This window comes from Schistocerca gregaria, chromosome 1 (genome assembly GCF_023897955.1).
Source record: "Schistocerca gregaria isolate iqSchGreg1 chromosome 1, iqSchGreg1.2, whole genome shotgun sequence".
Classification (NCBI taxonomy): Eukaryota; Metazoa; Arthropoda; class Insecta; order Orthoptera; family Acrididae; genus Schistocerca; species Schistocerca gregaria.
Genome location: NC_064920.1, coordinates 474,544,632 through 474,567,473, shown reverse-complemented (window position 1 = coordinate 474,567,473; position 22,842 = coordinate 474,544,632). Strand labels below are relative to the sequence as shown.

Here is a 22,842-nt window from a genome sequence, read left to right as displayed (position 1 = left end):
GTCAACGCCGATGGCCCCGACTGAAAGCCGAACTGTGTCATTCATCCCGCACAGCACACGGTGTGCTCTCGGTCTGTCTGCCAGCAGCCTCTGAAAAAGATTTCGCAGCAAGTCCAGCAAACAGATGGGCTTATGCGATTTTATCTCTCTTAGGTCTTTGTCTGGACCTTTCTTTATAATCACCACATTTGCCTTTTTCCATATAGAGGGGAATTTCTTGAGCCTCGAGCACTCATTATCCAACTTAGTGAGAGGCGCAAGCAACTGGGGGCGAGGAATTGCACTACTTCCGCTACAATGCCTACCGGGCCTGAAGCTTTGACCCTCTTTAGGATTTTTATTCTACATAGCACTGATTTCGGAGCTCCTGAATCGATCGATTACACATTGACACGAAAGCCATGGGATCCAAACCAACAAGAAAAGAGATGTCTCGGAATGAGAGAGACTGTAGCCTACAAACGATTATGCTTTACTATCGACCTTTCAGGCTCTTTTTATAAATATTCGTCCACCTGCTTAGCTGAGTTCACGGTAGGTCAGCGTGTTCGGTCAGAGGGTTAGCTGTCCTCTGTAATAAAAATCTGAGTTAACCGATCAACGACGAACTACAACGGGAGTCTTACGACCGTCCGCCCCGAGCAGATGCAACTAACGATGGCGAACAAAATGAGATTAAAAAAAAAATGGTAACGTGCTTGCTTCTCATGCAGCGAGCCCGAGTTCGATTCCCGGGCGGGTCGGAAATTTTCTCCGATCGTGGACTGGGTGTTGTGTTGTCCTCATCAATATCATCACCGACAAAAAAGTCACCGAAAGTGGCGTCGCCTGAAATAGGACTTGCAACCCACGGCCGAACTTCCCCCGACGGAACCTACCGGCCAACAATGCCACACGATCTTTTCATTTTCCTTTTTTATCCTTTTTATAGTTGTCCGACTGTGTGTGGGAAAATCCACAGCAGTGATAATACAAACCCTCGCGATTAACTGTGGTGTATTATATGGACACAAACAAACAAAGAATCGTCCGAACAGCCGGCCGCGGTGGCCGAGCGGTTCTCGGCGCTCCAGATCGAAACCGCACTGGTGCTACGGTCGCAGGTTCGAATCCTGCCTCGGGCATGGATGTGTGTGATGTCCTTAGGTTTAAGTAGTCCTAAGTTCGGTTCGGTTCGGTTGTTTGGGGGAGGCCAGACAGCGAGGTCATCGGTCTCGTCGGATTAGGGAAGGAAGTCGGCCGTGCCCTTTCAAAGGAACCATTCCGGCATTAGCCTGGAGTGATTTAAGGAAATCACGGAAAACCTAAATCAGGATGGCCGAACGCGGGATTGAATTGTCGTCCTCCTGAATGCAAGTCCAGTGTTTAACCACTGCGCGACCTCGATCGGTGTAGTTCTAAGTCTAGGGGACTGATGACCTTAGATGTTGCGTCCCATAGTGCTCAGAGCCATTTGAACCATTTTTTTGAATCGTCCGAACAGGCGTAGAAGGCCCAGCGGTAACGACTGGCCGCCGTGTCGTCCTCAGCCCTCAGGCGGCACCAGACGCGGCTATGGAGGCGCGTGTGGTCAGCACACCACTCTCCCGGACGTCTTCAGTTCTTGTGGCCGGTGTCACTATTTCTGAACAAGTAGCTCGTCAGTTGGCCTCACAAGGCCTAACAGCAAAAACTTCGAAGAAGTGGAACAAGGACAATCAAATTATTCTGCTACATAAAACACGTCTGCGTCCACAGTTGTCCACAAACACGGACGTGTCAGTAGGATATTGGATTACGAGAAGAGCCTGTTGTGTGGTCAGGTTTCGTTGCTGATGGTCGGCCGGCTGGTGTGCGGCCTGGCGTCGGCCGGCGTGACGACGATCGCGCCGCTGTACGCCGAGGAGGTGGCGGCGCTGGAGATCCGCGGCGCGCTGGGCACGCTGCTGGACCTCATGCTGGCCGCCGGCCTGCTGGTGGTGTACGGGCTGGGCATCGTGCTGCCCGTGCGCTGGCTCACGGCCGCCATGGCCGCGCTGCCGCTCTGCTTCTGCGTCGCCTTCTTCACGATGCCGGAGTCCCCCGAGTACCTGCGCGGCCGCGGCAAGCACGACGAGGCGCAGCGGGCGGCCGCCTGGCTGCGGCTGGACCACGGCTCTGCAGAGCTGGTGCCCGTGCTGACCGAGACGCAGCAGCTGAAGCGGCAGCAGCAGCGCCACCGGGACGGGCAGGGTCAGCGCTGGGAGCAGGGGCAGCGCAGCGTCCAGGCGCTCGCCGAGAAGAAGCCCACGGCGCGCGCCTGCATCTTGGTCTTCTCGCTCATGGCCTTCCAGCAGCTCAGTGGCATAGACGCCATACTCTTCTACACCGTCGACATATTCCAGGTTGTTATATTTACAGTTTATCTGCTTGCGTAACTTCCGGAACATATTGCAGATTTTGCTGCTAGATTTCAGTTAATTTGCCACATAGAACCCGTCTAATATTTGCCGTTTTTGGCGAGCAGTTTCCGTCTTCATGCTGCCATGATGAATTTCCATCATTGGAACCGGAAATTGCTACTTACGGATACAACAACAACCAAATATTTGTGACAGTTGTACGATAGGAAGAACATGAAAAACGCGGAATATTTAGACTTAGAGGTCAGTGAAGCACACAGAAGAGTAATGACAATTCCACTGAATGAAACAACTTTCCACATCTGGGTACACTGGAGACGTTCAAAACAAAAAAGAAAAAAAGGTTCAAATGGCTCTGAGCACTATGGGACTTAACATCTGAGGTCATCGGTCCTTAGGTTAGTTAGGATTAATTAGTTCTAAGTTCTAGGCGACTGATGACCTCAGAAGTTAAATCGCATACTGATCAGAGCCATTTGAAATCTGTAATTCACATTTAAGTGCTTGGCAGAGGGTTCATCGAACCACGATCATACTATCTCTCTACCATTTCACTTCCGAGCAGCGCACGGGAAAAACGAACACCTAAATGTTTCTGTTCGAGCTCTGATTTCTCTTATTTTATTTTTATGGTCATTCCTATCTATGTAGGTTGGGCTCAACAAAATATTTTCGCAAATGGTTCAAATGGCTCTGAAAAATATGGGGCTAAACATCTTAGGTCATCAGTCCGCTAGAACTTAGAACTACTTAAACCTAACTAACCTAACAACATCAAACACATGCATGCCCGAGCCAGGATTCGAACCTGCGACCGTAGCGGTCACGCTGTTGCAGCCTGAAGCGCCTAGAACCGCTCGGCCACAACGGCCGGCCAATACAACAAAATCTGGCGCTGTTGTTAGATCGGTTACTGCTGCTGCAATGTCAGGTTACCAAGAGTTGAGTGAGTTTGAACATGGTGTTACAGTCAGCGCTCTCGCTTCCCACGTCCGGGTTCCCGGGTTCGAATCCCGGCGGGGTCAGGGATTTTTTCTGCCTCGTGATGCCTGGGTGTTGTGTGCTGTCCTTAGGTTAGTTAGGTTTAAGTAGTTCTACGTTCTAGGGGACTGATGACCATAGACGTTAAGTCCCATACTGCTCAGAACCATTTGAACCATTTTGAACAGTCAGCGCATGAGCAATGAGACACAGCATCTCCGAGGTAGCAATGAAGGGAGGATTTTCCCGTGCGACCATTTCACGAGCGTACCATGAATATCAGGAATCTGGCAAAACATCAAATATCCGGCAACGCTGCAGCAGGAAAAAGATCCTACACGAACGGGACTAATCATAACAGAAGAGAATCATTCAACTTGACGGAAGTCCAGTCCTTCCGTTAATTGCTGCAGGCTTCAGTGCTGGGCTCTCGACAATTGTCAGCATGCGAACCATTCAACGCAACATCGTCGACCGTGGGTTTCTGAGCCGAAGGCCCATTAGCGTACCCTAGTCCCGATTACACTGACATTGGACTATTGATGACTGGAAACGTGTTGCCTGGTCGGACGAGTCTCGTTTCTAGTTGTATCGTGCGGATGGATGTGTATGGGTATTTGGACAACCATATGAATCAGTCGACCCTGCGTGTCAGCAGGGGACTGTTGAAGCAGGTGTATGCTTTCTAATGGTGTGGGGCGTGTGCACCTTGAGGGATACGGGACCTCTGATACATCTAGATACGACTCTGACTGGTGACACATACGTAAGCATCCTATCCGATCACCTGCATACATTTATGTCCATTGTGCATTCCAACGGACGTGGACAATTCCAGGACGAAAATGCGACACCCCACATGTCCAGAATTGCCACAGAGTGGCTCCAGGAACACTCTTCTGATTTTAAACACTTCCGCTGGCCAACCAACTCCCCAGACATGAACATTATTGGGCATATCTGGGATAGCTATCAACGTGCTGTTCAGAAGAGATCTGCGCCATTCGTACACTTACGGATTTACGGACAGCTCTGGAGGATTCATGGCGTCAGTTCCCTTCAGCACTACTTCAGACAGTAGTCGAGTCCATGAGACGTCGCTTTGCGGCACTTGAGCGTGATCGCAGAAGCCTACACGGCTTTACGCAGGTGTACCAGTTTCTTTGCCTCATCAGTGTATTTAGCCTACCACAAACTAGGCAGATCACCACCGAGAACCAAGTAGCGTGCTGAAACTCAAGATCGATGTTGAGTCTCTGACCGGACACGTGTGACAGAGTTAATGTTACACACTCATTACCAGTGAACTAATTCAGAAATGTCTGTACAGCAATGAGTAACAGACATAATTCCAAACCTAACTTGATATGCTGAAAGCAAGGTGACAATAAAGACATTCTATCTAGCTCCTGAAATGTTTAGACTGTAAACGCATAAAGTCGACAGTGGGTCACGATATATGGGCTGACCAGTCAATATGACGTCTTCATGTGAGTTTCACATTGGAGACTGATATTGCACGTCGTTGCTTTATACAGGTTGTTCGGAAATTCCCATTACACACTTCTAGGACTTGCCCGCGGGGCATGATGGGAATTAGCACGTGCATGCGTGGTCTGATTTAGCGACGAAGCCACATTCATTTGGATGGGCTAGTCTATAAGCAAACTTGGCTCATATGTGGACTGAGAATCCGCATTTCGCCATCAAGAAGTATCTTCACCCTCACTGTGTAATGTGCAGTGTCCAGTCACGGAATATTCGGTGCGATATTCCTTAATCTCCGTTATCCAAAGTGACTCTAATTTCGACTAGATATGGTTCATGCAAGATGGAGCTCGACCCCATAGAAGTAGAGGGTCTTTGACGTCCTGGAGGAGCACTTTGGGGACCGCATTCTGACCCTGGGGTACCGAATGGCCTCTGGCACGGGCCTCGACTGGCCACCAAATTCCCCGGATCTGAACACACGCGACTCCTTTCTGTGGGGCAATATTAAAGATAAGACGTACAGCACTAACCTCGAAACCATTTCCGAGCTGAAAACAGCCATTCAGGAGGTCATCGACCGCATCGATGTCACGATACTTCAGCGGGTCACGCATCATTTCGCCATTCGTCTGCGTGACGTCATCGCCAATGATGGGAGGCGTATCGAACAGGTCATACCCTAAATCAGAATATATGCAACAACGTTTACATGTTGAATAAAGCGTGTGCACGCCATAGTTTGTAACTACACTCCTGGAAATTGAAATAAGAACACCGTGAATTCATTGTCCCAGGAAGGGGAAACTTTATTGACACATTCCTGGGGTCATATACATCACATGATCACACTGACAGAACCACAGGCACATAGACACAGGCAACAGAGCATGCACAATGTCGGCACTAGTATAGTGTATATCCACCTTTCGCAGGAATGCAGGCTGCTATTCTCCCATGGAGACGATCTTAGAGATGCTGGATGTAGTCCTGTGGAACGGCTTGCCATACCATTTCCACCTGGCGCCTCAGTTGGAACCAGCGTTCGTGCTGGACGTGCAGAGCGCGTGAGACGACGCTTCATACAGTCCCAAACATGCTCAATGGGGGACAGATCCGGAGATCTTGCTGGCCAGGGTAGTTGACTTACACCTTCTAGATCACGTTGGGTGGCACGGGATACATACGGACGTGCATTGTCCTGTTGGAACAGCAAGTTCCCTTGCCGGTCTAGGAATGGTAGAACGATGGGTTCGATGACGGTTTGGATGTACCGTGTACTATTCAGTGTCCCATCGACGATCACCAGAGGTGTACGGCCAGTGTAGGAGATCGCTCCCCACACCATGATGCCGGGTGTTGGCCCTGTGTGCCTCAGTCGTATGCAGTCCTGATTGTGGCGCTCACCTGCACGGCGCCAAACACGCATACGACCATCATTGGCACCAAGGCAGAAGCGACTCTCATCGCTGAAGACGACACGTCTCCATTCGTCCCTCCATTCACACCTGTAGCGACACCACTGGAGGCGGGCTGCACGATGTTGGGGGGTGAGCGGAAGACAGCCTAATGGTGTGCGGGACCGTAGCCCAGCTTCATGGAGACGGTTGCGAATGGTCCTCGCCGATACCCCAGGAGCAACAGTGTCCCTAATTTGCTGGGAAGTGGCGGTGCGGTCCCCTACGGCACTGCGTAGGATCCTACGGTCTTGGCGTGCATCCGTGCGCCGCTGCGGTCCGGTCCCAGGTCGACGGGCACGTGCACCTTCCGCCGACCACTGGCGACAACATCGATGTACTGTGGAGACCTGACGCCCCACGTGTTGAGCAATTCGGCGGTACGTCCACCCGGCCTCCGACATGCCCACTATACGCCCTCGCTCAAAGTCCGTCAACTGCACATACGGTTCACGTCCACGCTGTCGCGGCATGCTGCCAGTGTTAAAGACTGCGATGGAGCTCCGTATGCCACGGCAAACTGGCTGACACTGACGGCGGCGGTGCACAAATGCTGCGCAACTATCGCCATTCGACGACCAACATCGCGGTTCCTGGTGTGTCCGCTGTGCCGTGCGTGTGATCATTGCTTGTACAGCCCTCTCGCTGTGTCCAGAGCAAGTATGGTGGGTCTGACACACCGGTGTCAATGTGTTGTTTTTTCGATTTCCAGGAGTGTAATTTACGTTTTTCTTCATATCGTTCAGTAATTGTTACCTCCTATGTACATACAGGGTGCCTCTCTGATGTTATTAGAGACTTTCAAGACTGGTGTAGACGGATAAACGTACCAATTTGAGGTAAAGGCCCATGGTTTGGAAACGAAGAGTTGAAAGCTACAAGCAAAAATCATTCTACTACCTCTGACAATGTAATACACGAACCGGTGCCGTTTTCGCTAAGAATGTAAGGTGCGCAACTGCCAGTATGGATGAAAACAAGTAAAAATATTCAGTAAATTATGGCTCTGAAATGCTGTGAGCATATTTTCATCTTCGCTAGAGTGAAACGCATCTCGTCTATTGAACAAGTGCTCATACCTCGTAAGATATGCAATATAGAGCCCATGTTTACCAGACATTTTTTCTTGTTTTGGTCCATACTACCACCTCTGATCGTTGCCTACCCTACAATCGTAGCAACAAGAGTAACGGTGCATGTATTCCACTGTCAGAAGTATCAGAACGGTTTTCGATTTTAACTATTGATTCGTTCGTTACCGGTACAGGGATCCTTACCTCAAACTGACACATTTATTTTTCTCCATATTCCTTGAAAGTTTCTAACATCATCACGGACAACCCTACTTCTACATACATTTACAGTCCCCAGCTCTTATGAAGTTGACGCTCCGTTACGCTCTGTAGCGTCGTTCAATGACGTTTCCGAACGTTGGTTCCTTTTGAAAATATTATGTACCCTCTCCCCTCTACAAGTCCTAGAAGTTTGTGATAGGAATGCCCTAACACCGTGTTCAAAATACTAGCGCAGAGGAGCATGAGCTTAGTCTTTTGTTGTTTGACCGATCTCTGTCGCATCCAGATGCCTCAATAAAATGTTGCTCCAGAAGCGTGCGTTACAGTAGTATTGTGTGGATAGCCTCAAGCGAAATGAGTAGCTGTCGTTGTTGTTGTTGTTGTGGTATTCAGTCCTGAGACTGGTTTGATGCAGCTCTCCATGCTACTCTATCCTGTGCAAGCTTCTTCATCTCCCAGTACCTACTGAAACCTACATCCTTCTGAATCTGCTTGGTGTATTCATGTCTTGGTGTCCCTCTACGATTTTTACCCTCCACACTGCCCTCCAATGCTAAATTTGTGATCCCTTGATGCCTCAACACATGTCCTACCAACCGGTCCCTTCTTTTTGTCAAGTTGTGCCACAAACTTCTCTTCTCCCCAATCCTATTCAATACCTCCTCATTAGTTATGTGATCTACCATAGTAACCTTCAGCATTTTTCTGTAGCACCACATTTCGAAAGATTCTATTCTCTTCTTGTCCAAACTATTTATCGTCCATGTTTCACTTCCATACATGGCTACACTCCATACAAATACTTTCAGAAATGACTTCCTGACACTTAAATCTATACTCGATGTTAACAAATTTCTCTTCATCAGGAACGCTTTCCTTGCCATTGCCAGTCTACATTTTATATCCTCTCTACTTCGACCACCATCAGTTATTTTGCTCCCCAAATAGCAAAACTTCTTTACTACTTCAAGTGTCTCATTTCGTAATCTAATTCCCTCAGCATCACCCGACTTAATTCGACTACATTCCATTATCCTCGTTTTGCTTTTGTTGATGTTCATCTTATATCCTCCTTTAAAGACACTATCCATTCCATTCAACTGCTCTTCCAAGTTCTTTGTTGTCTCTGACAGAATTACAATGTCATCGGCGAACCTCAAAGTTTTTATTTCTTCTCCATGGATTTTAATACCTACTCCGGATTTTTCTTTTGTTTCCTTTACTGCTTGCTCAATATGCAGATTGAATAACATCGGGGAGAGGCTACAACCCTGTCTCACTCCCTTCCCAATCACTACTTATCTTTCATGTCCCTCGATTCTTATAACTGCCATGTGGTTTCTGTACAAATTGTAAATAGCCTTTCGCTCCCTGTATTTTACCCCTGCCACCTTTAGAATTTGAAAGAGAGTATTTCAGTCTACATTGTCAAAAGCTTTCTCTAAGTCTACAAATGCTAGAAATGTAGGTTTGCCTTTCCTTAATCTAGCTTCTAAGATAAGTCGTAGGGTCAGTATTGCCTCACGTGTTCCAGTATTTCTACGGAATCCAAACTGATCGTTCCCGAGGTCGGCTTCTACTAGTTTTTCCATTCGTCTGTAAAGAATTCGTGTTAGTATTTTGCAGCTGTGGCTTATTAAACTGATTGTTCGGTAATTTTCACATCTTTCAACACCTGCTTTCTTTGGGATTGGAATTATTATATTCTTCTTGAAGTCTGAGGGTATTTCGCCTGTTTCATACATCTTGCTCACCAAATGGTAGAGTTTTGTCAGGACTGGATCTCCCAAGGTCGTCAGTAGTTCCAATGGAATGTTGTCTACTCCGGGGGCCTTGTTTCGACTCAGGTCTTTCAGTGCTCTGTCAAACTCTTCACGCAATATCATATCTCCCATTTCATCTTCATCTAATCCTCTTCCATTTCCATAATATTGTCCTCAAGTACATCGCCCTTGTATAGACCCTCTATATACTCCTTCCACCTTTCTGCTTTCCCTTCTTTGCTTAGAACTGGGTTTCCATCTGAGCTCTTGATGTTCATACAAGTGGTTCTCTTATCTACAAAGGTCTCTTTAATTTTCCTGTAGGCAGTATCTATCTTACCCCTAGTGAGATAAGCCTCTACATCCTTACATTTGTCACCTAGCCATCCCTGCTTAGCCATTTTGCACTTCCTGTCGATCTCATTTTTGAGACGTTTGTATTCCTTTTTGCCTGCTTCATTTACTGCATTTTTATATTTTCTCCTTTCATCAATTAAATTCAATATTTCTTCTGTTACCCAAGGATTTCTACTAGCCCTTATCTTTTTACCTACTTGATCCTCTGCTGCCTTCACTACTTCATCCCTCAAAGCTACCCATTCTTCTTCTACTGTATTTCTTTCCCCTATTCCTGTCAATTGTTCCCTTATGCTCTCCCTGAAACTCTGTACAACCTCTGGTTCTTTCAGTTTATCCAGGTCCCATCTCCTTAATTTCCTACCTTTTTGCAGTTTGTTCAGTTGAATGCGTAGCTACGGTGGTCAAAATAATAAAATTAACTGTCGCTAGGCTTGAGTTTAGTAGCAAATTTTATGTTTGTTGCTATATCAGGGAAATCAGCGGTATCTATTACTGTATTTGTTAAACGTTGCCATAACGATTTGTGCGCTCTTCCACGTATTTCCACACGTTCCTTAATAACTGAATCTCAGAAGGATCTCTTCATAGCCGTGATTTTCGCTTCATAATAATGCATGAAGTGTTCCGCCTAGATACAGTGTTCAGCTACATCAGTCTGAACCTTGCTGTGAAAGGCGAGTGCGGTGTTCATGTCACAAGCACATTTCATGAATTGTCCACGTGATCCGCATAAAGGAGGCTTTGCCATATCGATATTGTATTCTGTAGAGTCCTGTCTTCCGCAAGCCCACATCATCTTTTACCGAGCAGGGAAGAGCAAAGTACTTTGTAGGTGGCCTAGAGATTACATGAACATGTTTGTTTAAGAGTATGCCTAATTTAATTTATGCCTAATTTACCTGAAACGTTAGGTTAATATGCGAGAAATGCCGTGCAAACGCAAATCTTGGCCACAGTATGATCTCTCTTCGAATCATTCATTAAGGTATGTACAGAATACGATTCTAGGATAACCTCTTTAATTATGATGGTGGCTTTTAACTTGTATAGGCGTAGGATTCGGTTATTTGTTTAATATCCTCGCAAATACAATTTTTTTTTACCAAATATCATGTCCAGAGACAGTCAATTTTGTTATTTTGACCACCAGATCTTAACTCTGTGTGTCTACAGATCGACAATGGACGTGCAATCAAAAATTCCGTTACGAATTCCCACTTCGCCTCAGATGGAGTAACATTTAATAGAGGACGTTAAACCCGACAGAGGGCGGTCATGCAGTCACCACATACATGCACGCAAAACCATGCCAGTTGCTGCTACAAGGCCCGAGACGGACACCAAAGTTCCACTTCGTCTTACGATAGACATTGGTGTCACACATAACCAGTCAACAAGTTTCGCTCTATTTTACCAATTGTAACCGCTCTCTAAGGGTGATCCACTATAAAATATCGCAAAACTGAGTATTTGTAGTGCTACCACGTGTACCGCGGAAGCGTGGTGACTGGCCTCCGACACACACTTCGGAAGAATGCCGTATTTAGAGAAAAGTTTTGCACAACGAACGCTCGCCCCTATAATCTCAACGCTTTAGACAACACGTAGTGCTACCAACCATCTGTTCAATCATCCACATAAAATCCATCAGATTCTATACGGAACGTCTTCTTCAGCCCACATCAGTTCATTAGGCGATGAAGTCCTAAATTCACTTCTTAAACGTCCAAAACTGACCTTCACAAGACCTTTGGCGACTCTTGCTTATTTACAAAGTACGCAGACATAACACTCTACGCAGGCAGTCAAAGCCCCTCCTTATCTACACAACCGCAGCACAATCTGAAGTCGCATGATGCCCTGTGGAGATGCTGCCAGTTTTATCTGACCAATACGCTCAGCAATCGCCAGTGTAAACTCACCTGGTAGTCAACCGGAATATCATGATAAGACGTCATCCGGCTGCAATTGCGAAATCGCATGGAATACCCATTACTCTACGAAGATTTCAAGAATGACATCGATCTTGAACTATCGATCCAGCACGTGGGCTGGATTTTTACCTCCTGCAGAGCGTCAACTGCCAAAAGTGGCGTAATTGTAAAATGTAAACTTTAACGGCCGGAAATATCACAATTAATAAAATGTTCCGGGCTATTACGCCGTGGTCGAATGGATTTCACTTTAAAACCCGACGTCTCGCCTCCATCTGCGGAAGACATTTTCAAGGGGGCTCGTAGCTTTTATGAATGTTCGATTAACACCGTGGCTCGCTACTGAACACTACTGAGTCAGCAAACATTCAGCAAAGCTACGAGCCCCCTTGAAAATGTTCTCCGCAGATGGGAACGAAACATCGGGTTTTAAAGTGAAATCCATTCAACCACGAGGGCATAATATCCTGGAAAATTTTATTAACTGTGAAATGTGGTGTACTTGTTGCAGTCATGGCAGCATAAAGCGGAACAATGTTTCACGCAAAGGCTATCTCCGTCACTCCCCGGATGTGCCTCCATATGGTGACGAAATATAGTTGGACAAAAATATGGGAGCACCATGAGAAATGTATGCGTGAACATATATGCTGATGCTAGCCAAGCCTGTAGTATGGGTTTTTGTACCTGACCCGGTCTAAGGCGCTGCAGTCATGGGCTGTGCGGCTGGTCCCGGCAGAGGCTCGAGCCCTCCCTCGGGCATGGGTGTGTTTGTTTTTCCTTAGGATAATTTAGGTTAAGTAGTGTGTCAGCTTAGGGACTGATGACCTTAGCAGTTAAGCCTCATAAGATTTCACACACATTTGAACATTTTTTTTTTGTGCCTGACCTCGAACGGCAGCTGTGCGCTGTCGTCAATACGTGTCAGTCGTGGTCCAAACTGCGCTCTCTGTAACTATGAGTGTGTTACATCGGAACCAACTGAATTCGAGCGTGGCCAAATGGTTGGTGCTCGAGTGGTGGGTGCTTCCGTGTTTGATGTTTCAGGAGACACCGTATCAAAAATGTATTCCGCATACAGGGAGAGCGATAAAACATCATCCGCTAAGTCGCAACACGGACTAAAGTGAACTGACTAATTGCGGCAGACGGTCATTAAAGAGGTTGGTTTGGGTTGTTTGGGGGAGGAGAATAGACAGCGAGGTAATCGGTCTCATCGGATTAGGGAAGCATTGGGAAAGAAGTCGGCCGTGCCGTATCAAAGGAACCACCTGGCATTTGCCTGGAACGATTTAGGGAAGTCACGGAAAACCTAAATCAGGATGGCCGGACACGGGATTGAACCGTCGTCCTCCCGAATGCGAGTCCAGCATTGAAGAGATGACGAAATATAGCAGGACGACAGCTGAAAAAGTCACTGCAGAGCTGAATGTCGCATTTGCAAACCCTGTCAGCACCAAAACAAGACGAAGAGCCGTGTTGGATAGCCGTGCGGTCTTGGGCGGCTTGTCATGAACAGCGAGCCTCTCCCCGTCGGAGGTTCGGGTCCTCCGTCGGGCATGGGTGTGTGTGTTGCTCTTCCCGTAAGTTAGTTTAAGCTAGATTAAGTAGTGTATCCTTAGAGAACTGTGACCTCAGCAGTTTGGTCCCACTGGATCTTACCAAAGATTTCCAACACGAAGGGTGCTTCAAAAGCAGGGAATTTCAGGGAGAGTTGGAATTCCAAAACCACACAACGGCGATACAAATGCCTGTAACAAGAAAACGTGGTGACAAAGCAATAAAACCTGAGCTATAGAGCAATGGAAGAGAGCTATTTGGTCGGATGAGTCTTGTTGCACACTGTTCCCAAATTCTGAGCGAATTTATGTTCCAAGAGAGAAAATTGTGAGGATGCCGGTGATTATTTGGCCAGGCATATCGTGGTATTCCTTGGGTACCATGGTTTTCAACATTTTGGCTGATCCGGTACATCTCACGGTGCAATGTTAGTTCGCCAATAGCAATGCTGTGTTCCAAGAAAACTTCAGAATTGTTTCTGTAGGCACAAGGATGGATGAATTTTTTCGTCTTCCCTAACCACCATAGTCACAAGGTGTCAATATCACTGAGCTTTTGTGGCCTATTTTAGAGCAAATGGTGCGTGACCGCCATTCATCTCCATCATTGTTACTTAAACTTGCCGCTATTTTGCAGGAAGAATGACATAAGATTTTATTGAAAACCATGCAGGACCTGTATTTATCAATTTCTGGACGAATGGATTTTGAGGTCAACGGTTTTGTTACACGGTATTAGACGCGGTAATGGGTGTACCACAATTATCAGTGCACGGCATGATACGCTTCCATGTCCTCCTACTCATCTGCATTAGCAGCTAAGTCCTTTTTCATATGGAGTAACACACAGTGCTCCATTTACTTCCAGGTTCTGCAGCACACATTCTGGTTGACTTGTAGGGTGACCCCATGCCGATACAGTAATTCCAGTACTTATTTCCTTTCAGATTGATGGACCACACAGAGTGGCGGACATGTAATACATGTGTCAAGCGAAAACCTTTCTTTTACCACATGAAAAAATGAAATGTCGTGTTGCTAGGGCCGTCCGTTGGGCAGACTAGTCGCCTGGTGCAAGTCTTTCGAACTGACGCCACTTTGCAGACTTGCGTGTCGATGGGTATGAGATGATGATGATTGAGACAACACAACACCCAGTTCCTCAGGGGGGAAAATCTCCAACCCAACTGGGGATGGAACCCGGGCCCCTTGGTGTGGCGGTCCGCCACAACGACCACTCAGCTAACGGGGCGGTCATCTGTCTACCACATGATCGAACTCTTATGATTTGGAGCTCCTTACAGAACCATCACGAAATATATCCATCACTTGTCTCATATTTTCGTTGTTATGCCTCCCTTCATGAATCCAAACTTGTCACTAAGTGTTACTCCAAAGTGATCTCTGGTACCTGTCAATGTTCTTCACCGAACAGGCAGAGACAATCAATCAGTTGTTCCAGGCACAGAGTTTATTCTCCTCCCAGGGCAGTCACGCGGCAGTTGTGTGGCCAATCACCTTGCAATTCATGTGGTGAATGATCAGAACGAGATGTTGAAATCGTAAATATGTTATTGTGACACTTTGTTACACTCTTTTAGTTCAGGTGTGGCAACGGCCTTGCCGCAGTGGATTCACCGGTTCCCGTCAGATCAACGAAGTTAAGCGCTGTCGGGCGTGGCCGGCACTTGGATGGGTGACCATCTGGATTGGATTGTGTGGGGGAGCAGACCAGACAGCGAGGTCATCGGTCTCGTCGGATTAGGGAGGGACGGGAAAGAAAGTCGGCCGTGACCTTTTAAAGGAACCATCCCGGCATTTGTCTGGAGCGATTTAGGGAAATCACGGAAAACTTAAATCAGGATGGTTGGACGCGGGATTGATCTGTCGTCCTCCCGAATTGACCATCCTGGCTGCGATGAGCTGTTGCCATTTTTCGGGGTACACTCAGCCTCGTGATGCCAACTGAGGAGCTACTCGACTGAATAGTGGCGGCTCCCGTCAAAGAAAACCATCATAACGACTGGGAGAGTGGTGTGCTGACCACATGCCCCTCCTATCTTCATCCTCAGCTGAGGACTACACGGCGGTCGGCTGGTCCCGATGGGCCACTTTTGGCCTGAAGACGGAGTTCTTTTAGTTCAGGTGTAAAGGGACTTTATATCTAAGGCATATGCTTCTGTGTACAAGTGGCGATCGTCATAATGTCTAACTGTCAGTAAAAGCCCCTGTAGGGCCACTTCTTTCCTTTCCCTTTAGAGGTGTTACTTTCGATGGGTGAGATTCGGCATTTGGTTCCTGGAAGACGTGCTTTATGTTATACAGGAAGCAGGGACGTCCATCTCCCCGCAGCTGTCGATGGTGATAACGGGTGCCATCCAATTCGTGGCGACCGGATTCTCGTCGGTGCTGGTGGAGAACGCGGGTCGTCGCCCGCTGATGATCAGCTCCGGGCTGCTGATGACGTTCTCGCACTTGACGCTGGCGGTGCACCAGGGCTGGCCATGGCTGCAGCTCGCGGCCGGCTGGCTGCCGCTCGTGGCCATCAACCTCTTCCTCATCGGCTTCGCCGTGGGGCTGGGCCCGCTGTCGTGGCTGCTGATCGCCGAGCTGCTGCCGCCCGGAGACAAGCGCTGGGCCGTCGGCGCCGCCACCTCCGTCAGCTGGCTCGCGTGCGCCCTCATGACCGGCTTCTTCGACGAGTTCGTCCGCCTCTTCGGCACGTCGGCCGCCTACTGGGTCCTGGGCTGCATCTGCGCCGCCTACACAGTCTTCGTCACGGCGCTGCTCCCGGAGACGCGCGGCCTCACGGGCCACCAGATACAGTGCCACCTGTCGAGGCAGGGCGGCACCTCCTGCTGCATAAGTTCCGGCAGCTGCGACAACGTGCAAGGGACCGACCAGACGTCAGGACATGTCTAGCAGCTGGTGGTTTTCTGTCGCACCAAGACTGAAAAGGGACTATGCTTTTGTCCCCATTAGAAGAACACTTCTGCCGCAGTTGATAGAGATGAATCATCTGTCTCTCTTGTCTACACACACACACACACACACACACACACACACACACACACAATCTCCCATGAGTCACTTGCAAGTTTCAATAATACACTGAAATTGTTGTTGACTTTCCCCCTTACAGAGGCTATCGGCAACTTACTATGGTACTATCTAGTTTGGGTCGACAATCTTTTCACTCGTTTGACGCTGTCTACCACGACTTCTTCTTCTCTGCTTATCTCTTCATCGGAAACTAGTACTTGCACTCAACACCCTCAATTATTTGTTGAGTGTATTCCGATCTCCTCCCCTACTCCCCTCTGCAACTCCATCTGTTTCTTGATGCATTGATACATGTCCTATCATCCTGTCGCTTTTTCTTGAATGTGTTCTCTATGTGTTCCTTTCTTCTCTGATTCTACGAACCGTGTTCTTACGTTATCAGTCTAACTAATGTCCGTCCCCGGTAGCTGAGTGGTCACTGAGTGGAAGGATCAACAGTCGGAGTTTAACGGATGTCACGTGACGTCCGCAACGACCAAACTCAACGATAAAAAAAAAGTGGTCAGCTCGACAGGCTGTCAGTCCTAAGGGCCCGGTTTCGATTCCCGGCTGGGTCGGCGATTTTCTCCGCTCAGGAACTGGGTGTTGTGTTGTCCTAGTCATCATCATTTCACCCCCATCGACGCGCAAGTCGCCGAAGTGGCGTCAAATCGAAAGACTTGTACCAGGCGAGCGGTCTACCCGACGGGAGGCCCTCGTCACACGACATTACTATATTTAGTCCAACTAATTTACAATATCCTTCTATAGCACCACATCTCAAATACTTCGAGTCTCTTCTTTTCCGTTTCTCCCACAACCCATCATTCACATCGATTCAATACTGTGCCTCAAACATGCGCTCTTAGAGATTTCTTCATCAAATTGAGGTCGATGTTTGGTACGAATGCCCTCTTCTTCTGTCCTAGCCTTATTTTGACTTTGCTTTTTCCGCAGTGTGTCGTTTAACTTCTAACATAGCAGAATTCCTTCACTTCATCTACTTCGTGGTCACAAATTCCGATGTGAAGTTTATCGCTTATTTCATTTCTGCTACTCCTCATCACTCCCGTCTTCCTTCTGATTGCCCTCAATCCATATTATGTACTCACTATACTGATTATTCCATTCAACAGATCCTGTAATTCTTCTTCACCTTCAGCGAGGATTGCACTGTCACCAATGAATCTCACAGTTGGTATCCTTTCACTCTCAGTCCCACCTGTGAACCTAACTCCTACTTCTGTTATTGTTTGTACGATGTGTAGATTGAACACTTCTGCCGGAAGATTGCATCCCTTCCTTACTTTCTTTTCAATCCGATCACTTCGTTTATGGATTTCAGTTCTAACTGTTCCCTCCTGATTTTTGTACATAATGTTTTCAGCCATGTTACTATACAGCTTCCACCTATTTTCCTTAAGACTACCAAGATCTTGCACCATTTGACATTGTTGAATGAAATTAAGGAAAAATCATCTAGCAAACCGTCAGCGCCCACCAATGTTTCAGTGTGACGATACAGAAAATCGTGTGGAAAAGAACATTGTAGTCGCAGTTGGTGCGTTAATCATTGAAATCATCAAATTCTCTCTCTTTCTCTCTGTCTCTCTCTCTCTCTGTCTCTCTCTCTCTCTCCCCATTTCTCCCTTCCCCCTTCCTCCCTCCCTATTCCTCCCTCCCTAAAACACACACACACACACACACACACACACACACATACACACATACACACATACACACACACACACAAATAAACACTTCTGAGAACTCATTTTCCCTTTCGTTGCCATTGTGCGCATCGAAAAGACTGTTAACAGCTAACTAAAATATATGGGTAATAATTATTGCCCATTATTTAAGTAAGATGATATAGTAAAATGGCTGGAAAGAAGGTGCAGAGAGTTATTGCCCTCCTACAGATTCAGCTTTCTACAATCTGTTTGACTGTGCACACATCAATCCGATCACTCAGGTCATTAATTCTAATTATGAAGCTACATTTGTGTTTTCCGTCGTGAAACAAATACTGTGCTTGTGATACATATATAGCTGGGCCCGAATTAGTTGATATAATTTGTTAAGAAGGATAGACAGGATTTCATACAAGTTGATGATTATTATTATTTTCTTGTCATCTCCAAAATTTTCTTCTGATCTAACTCTTCATGAATTGTTTCATGGCTTTCTCAAACACTGATCTTAATCCCACCGTTTTGGTAGGAGGGTATGTGGGTCTATACGAGTTTGGATAGTTTTTGTTCCATTTTTTCACAAACTCGCTCAGAGGCAGTGTTCTCCTTTGTTGTGCGGTGAACAAATCTGAAAGCATTGGGAGCCAACTGCTTTAAGTAGTTAAAATTGTCCCATCGATTGTCCTTATAGATGCGTTTAGGTGAGCATCATTCTAGTGAATATAAGCACTTTCAAGTTACATTACCGAAATTTAGTCCTATTGTTTTATTTCTGTTAATAATTTCCAGAACCCGTCAAAATCAAAAACCAAAATTAATTACAAATACTGTAGTCAATTACGTAAAACTAGTCTGGGCCGTATATCTGGGTAACAGTATCTGCTTAAAAAGTAGACGTACTCTTGCATTTACTTTATTATGAATGAAGATCCCATATAAATTGTATAAAACAGATACAACACCAACCCCTTCACACAATTCTGTTTTCTGCAGATGTAAAGGATTATTTTCGATATCCTTCGCAAAGAATATAGAGTGTGTGATGAAAAATCGGATCACTTCGAATTGACAGGGAATAGAGGCCCGTCAGAAACAATACATTGAACGTATAGGGAAGACAGCTACTCAGGATGTAGAGTCACATATTCAGGCGGGCAGTGCACTGTTCTCCGTCGTTTGTTTTATCGTTTCTCATTTTCTTAACCTGCTTTCGAAGGCATAAGGGAGCGGTACCATATCGTGCAGATATAAAGAGATTGCTTCTGTCTAATCCGTGATTAAGTCACCTACGAAATAAATTCTACAACCATTTAGAAAGTTGATACGTTTTGTTGATCGCACGAATATGGTTGAAAATATGTAGTTGTGTTTTTGTTCCATGCCCATACACGCACATATTTGATGGCTCATTCATTCTGGCTGTATGTTGCATAGTGTTCCCAGTACCAGCACTGCAGGCGAAACCAACGGGTTTACATTAAAGAAACATGGATTTATTTTTTCATTCTTAATTTAAGCACACACAGTATTAAGAAAACAGTGACAGCAACGTCTAAGTTGGAATACCGCAGGATAAGTAACCGAGTGGTCAGCCTTGTTAGATTCAACGTCACAACAACGTGACCTATTTAAAATGTGAAATATAAAATAATATTCGAGACGAAAACGTACAGATTTTCAGATGTGGCATGTCGTGGATATCACACATTTTACTGTTGTGAATGAAGCTGAGAGTCACTGCAGTGACTGATTCTGAGAGGCTACGGTGAAAATCTTTAGAAGAAAGTTTCCTAAATATGTCCCTAAAAATTAGTGCAGATAATGCCGTTAAACTTCAGTAATACATTCAAAATATAAACCGAAAGAAAGAATCTCCATTCATGAAAGCTAGTGTCTACAAAATCCCAATACTCCTTCCAAAACAGAGGCAGCAGCTGAAGCTAGCGAATTCATATAATACGTTCGCTCTAATTTTCCGAAAACGGACCCCACAGATGCCAACGGCTTGCCACAGTGATAACACCTGTTCCCCTCAGATCACCGAAGTTAAGCGCTGTTGGGTTTGGCCGGCACTTAGATGTGTCACCATCCGTGTCTACCGAGTGTTGTTGTCAAGCGGGGTGCACTCACTCCTTGTGAGGTCACCTGAGGAGCTACTTGGCTGGAAGGTAGCGGGGCCGGTCACGAGAATTGACAACGGCTGGGAGAGCGGTGTGCTGACCACATGCCCCTCCGTATAACCGCATCCGGTGATGTCTAAGATCTGAGGATGACGAGGCGGCCGGTCGGTACCGTCGACTTTTCAAGGCCTGTCCGGACGATGTTTGTTTTGTTTCTACCCTGTAGATACCACTTCACAAAATGTTCCGGGGTTCCGAAGTGCTACGTCGTGAAGTATTACATTGTTTTCTTTATGTAGAACTGATGACATTAAAATGGTTATAGCAGCTGGAAATACGACTTAAATGTCAGATTCAGTAACACAGAGTTTTATCTTATCTGATATTAAGGTTGTCAGAAAATCTTATGATATTTACTTTCTTCCCTCGCAGATTGGCCAAATTTCTCTTCGTTTGCCTGTGAGAAGTCTGTCTCTTTATATAGGGATTTGCTGAACTGTTTCACTGCTGTGTTATTGCTACAGCGCTGCTGTGGAAACAAGCAATGCTGGTACTGATTCTACATCTACATCTACCCTCTGCAAACCACTGTGAAGTGCATGGTAGAGGTTACGTCTCACTGAACAAAGTATTAGAGTTTTCTTCTTTTCCAGTCACGCATGGAAAGCGGGAAGAATGATTCTTTAAATGCCTCCATGCGTCTTCTAATTAATCTAACATTGTCCTCTCGATACCTACGGATGTGATACGTAGAGTTTGCAGTATCATCATTTAAAGCCGGTTCCTGAAACTCTGTAAGTAGGCTTTATTTGGACAGTTTACGTCGATCCCCAAGAGTTTGCGAGTTCACATTCCTACGCGTCTCTGTAATGCTGCCCGACAGGCCAAAGAAACATGTGACCATTTGTGCTACCCGTCTATGTATACGTTAAATATCCAAAGCTTGTTTTATGTTGTATGGGTCGCACATACTTGACCAATTTTCTAGGGTGGGCCACACGAGTGATTTGTAAGCAATCCCCTGTGTAGACTGATTGCATTTCCCCTGTATTCTACCACTAAAACAATATACCTGTTTTACCCAGGACTGGCCAATCATTCCATTTCATATCCCTATACAGCGTAACACTGAGCCTTTTGTATAAATTGACTGATATTATAGTCACAGGATAGTACAATTTTTCGTTGTGTGAAGCGCACTTCTTCTTCTGCTTGTAACTTCTGCTTTTCGCTAGCTTGCAAGTAACTTTATATCCTCTGACAAAGAAGAAATATTCTCGTATGAAAAACATGACCCTTTTACCTATTGTAAGGAAGTTCATAATTTGCTTTGTTAATGCACAGTTCAAGTAGGAAAATAGAACAAACTACTATAGATGATAGTTTAATTTTTTTCATCAGATGAAGAAATTCAACATAAAACGTTTGTTACAGTGATATTTCATGCAAACTATACATAAGGAAGTGTAATTTCAGTGAGATAAATGTAGTAAAAAATCAATGAACAATATATTTCTTAAAAATACACATCAGACACAGTATCATACACAGTACATGTTCACCTGTCAATCACAAAAGTGGTTCCTGACCATATCTCATAAATGCATGCCTTTTTAGCTTTAATTAAAACATAGATACTATTGTTCAAAACTTTTAAGTGTAATAATATCAGCTTTTCGTCTCGTGTACAAAGAAAACAATTTATGTGTTCGTTATTGTAATACTATGAAAAACTAGACACATGAAGTGCTTGTCAGTTAGTTAAATTAAAAGTATAAAATAATTAAAGAACTAAATTAGGATATTCTTTCACCAAATCCTATCGCTGCCCTGGTTTCATTTGGTAGTTTTATATGATGATAAGTACATGAAGAATATAGGAATGCCGAGTATAAGTTGACTAATATTATAGTCATACGATGCTACAGTTTTTCGTTTAGTGAAGCGCACTTCTTCTTCTGCTTGTAACTTCTGCTTTTCGCTATCTTGCAAGTAACTTTATAAGCTCTGACAAAGAAGAAATATGTATATCTCAGTTATTTCTGTAAAAAAAAGAGGGAATTCGACTGGAGTGTAGAAAACCACACGTAACCTTTTAAATCAATAATGGGAAAGCGTTGTCACCTTTCATATATAGGTAATTACATCTGTTTGTAGGCATGGAAGAGGTTCTGAAGATTCCACCACATCTGACGCAGACAATGTAATGCAGCATCTTCGAGGTGGTACATGTGGATCTGTTTTCTTCACACAGTGAATACATAAATCTTGGGATCTGAAACATATTTTTCATGTTAATCAAACGTTTCCGTGAGTTTATTAGTTATGTTTCTCCACGCAGAGAAAGTATAGATCGATTTTTTAAATTCTGTCCATCCTTAGTCACGATGCTACAGTCCAGAAAATGCTACAATAGCAAAAGCTTACTCGAAATAATTATTCAGTGTGATGGCTGCGTTTGCAGTGTAGACTCTTATCTGTCGTTATCAGATGTCGTACAATTATTTCATTAAAATTTATGAAAGCTTGACGGGGCGTCACATGGGGATATGTATCTTCGACAACTAATAATCATAGTGCTTTTCTTTCAATCTTTTGTCAAATTTCTCTTAATAATGACCACCAGTTTCGTTCAAATTTCGACCATCCTCAGATCTGTAAAAGCAAATAAAATATATGCTGAGTTTTATCAAAAATAACTAATTTAAAAAAATACACGACAAATATAAAAATGTATAACAGACAACCTATGAGCTAACGTACTGTGC

At 45.4% G+C, this 22,842-nt stretch overlaps 1 protein-coding gene across 2 annotated transcripts in view; it reads left to right on the top strand.

Annotated features, from left to right (window-relative positions):
* Window positions 1-21,870, top strand: part of LOC126353355 (facilitated trehalose transporter Tret1-like) — a 308,377-nt gene extending 286,507 nt beyond the window's left edge. For both annotated transcript variants that reach the window (XM_050002757.1, XM_050002758.1), the window contains exons 4-5: window positions 1,803-2,363; window positions 15,544-21,870. In XM_050002757.1, the coding sequence (XP_049858714.1) occupies window positions 1,803-2,363; window positions 15,544-16,140 (1,158 nt within the window). In that variant the 3' untranslated portion in view covers window positions 16,141-21,870. The remainder of the gene's footprint in view (window positions 1-1,802; window positions 2,364-15,543) is intronic.
* The last annotated feature ends 972 nt before the right edge of the window (window positions 21,871-22,842 follow it).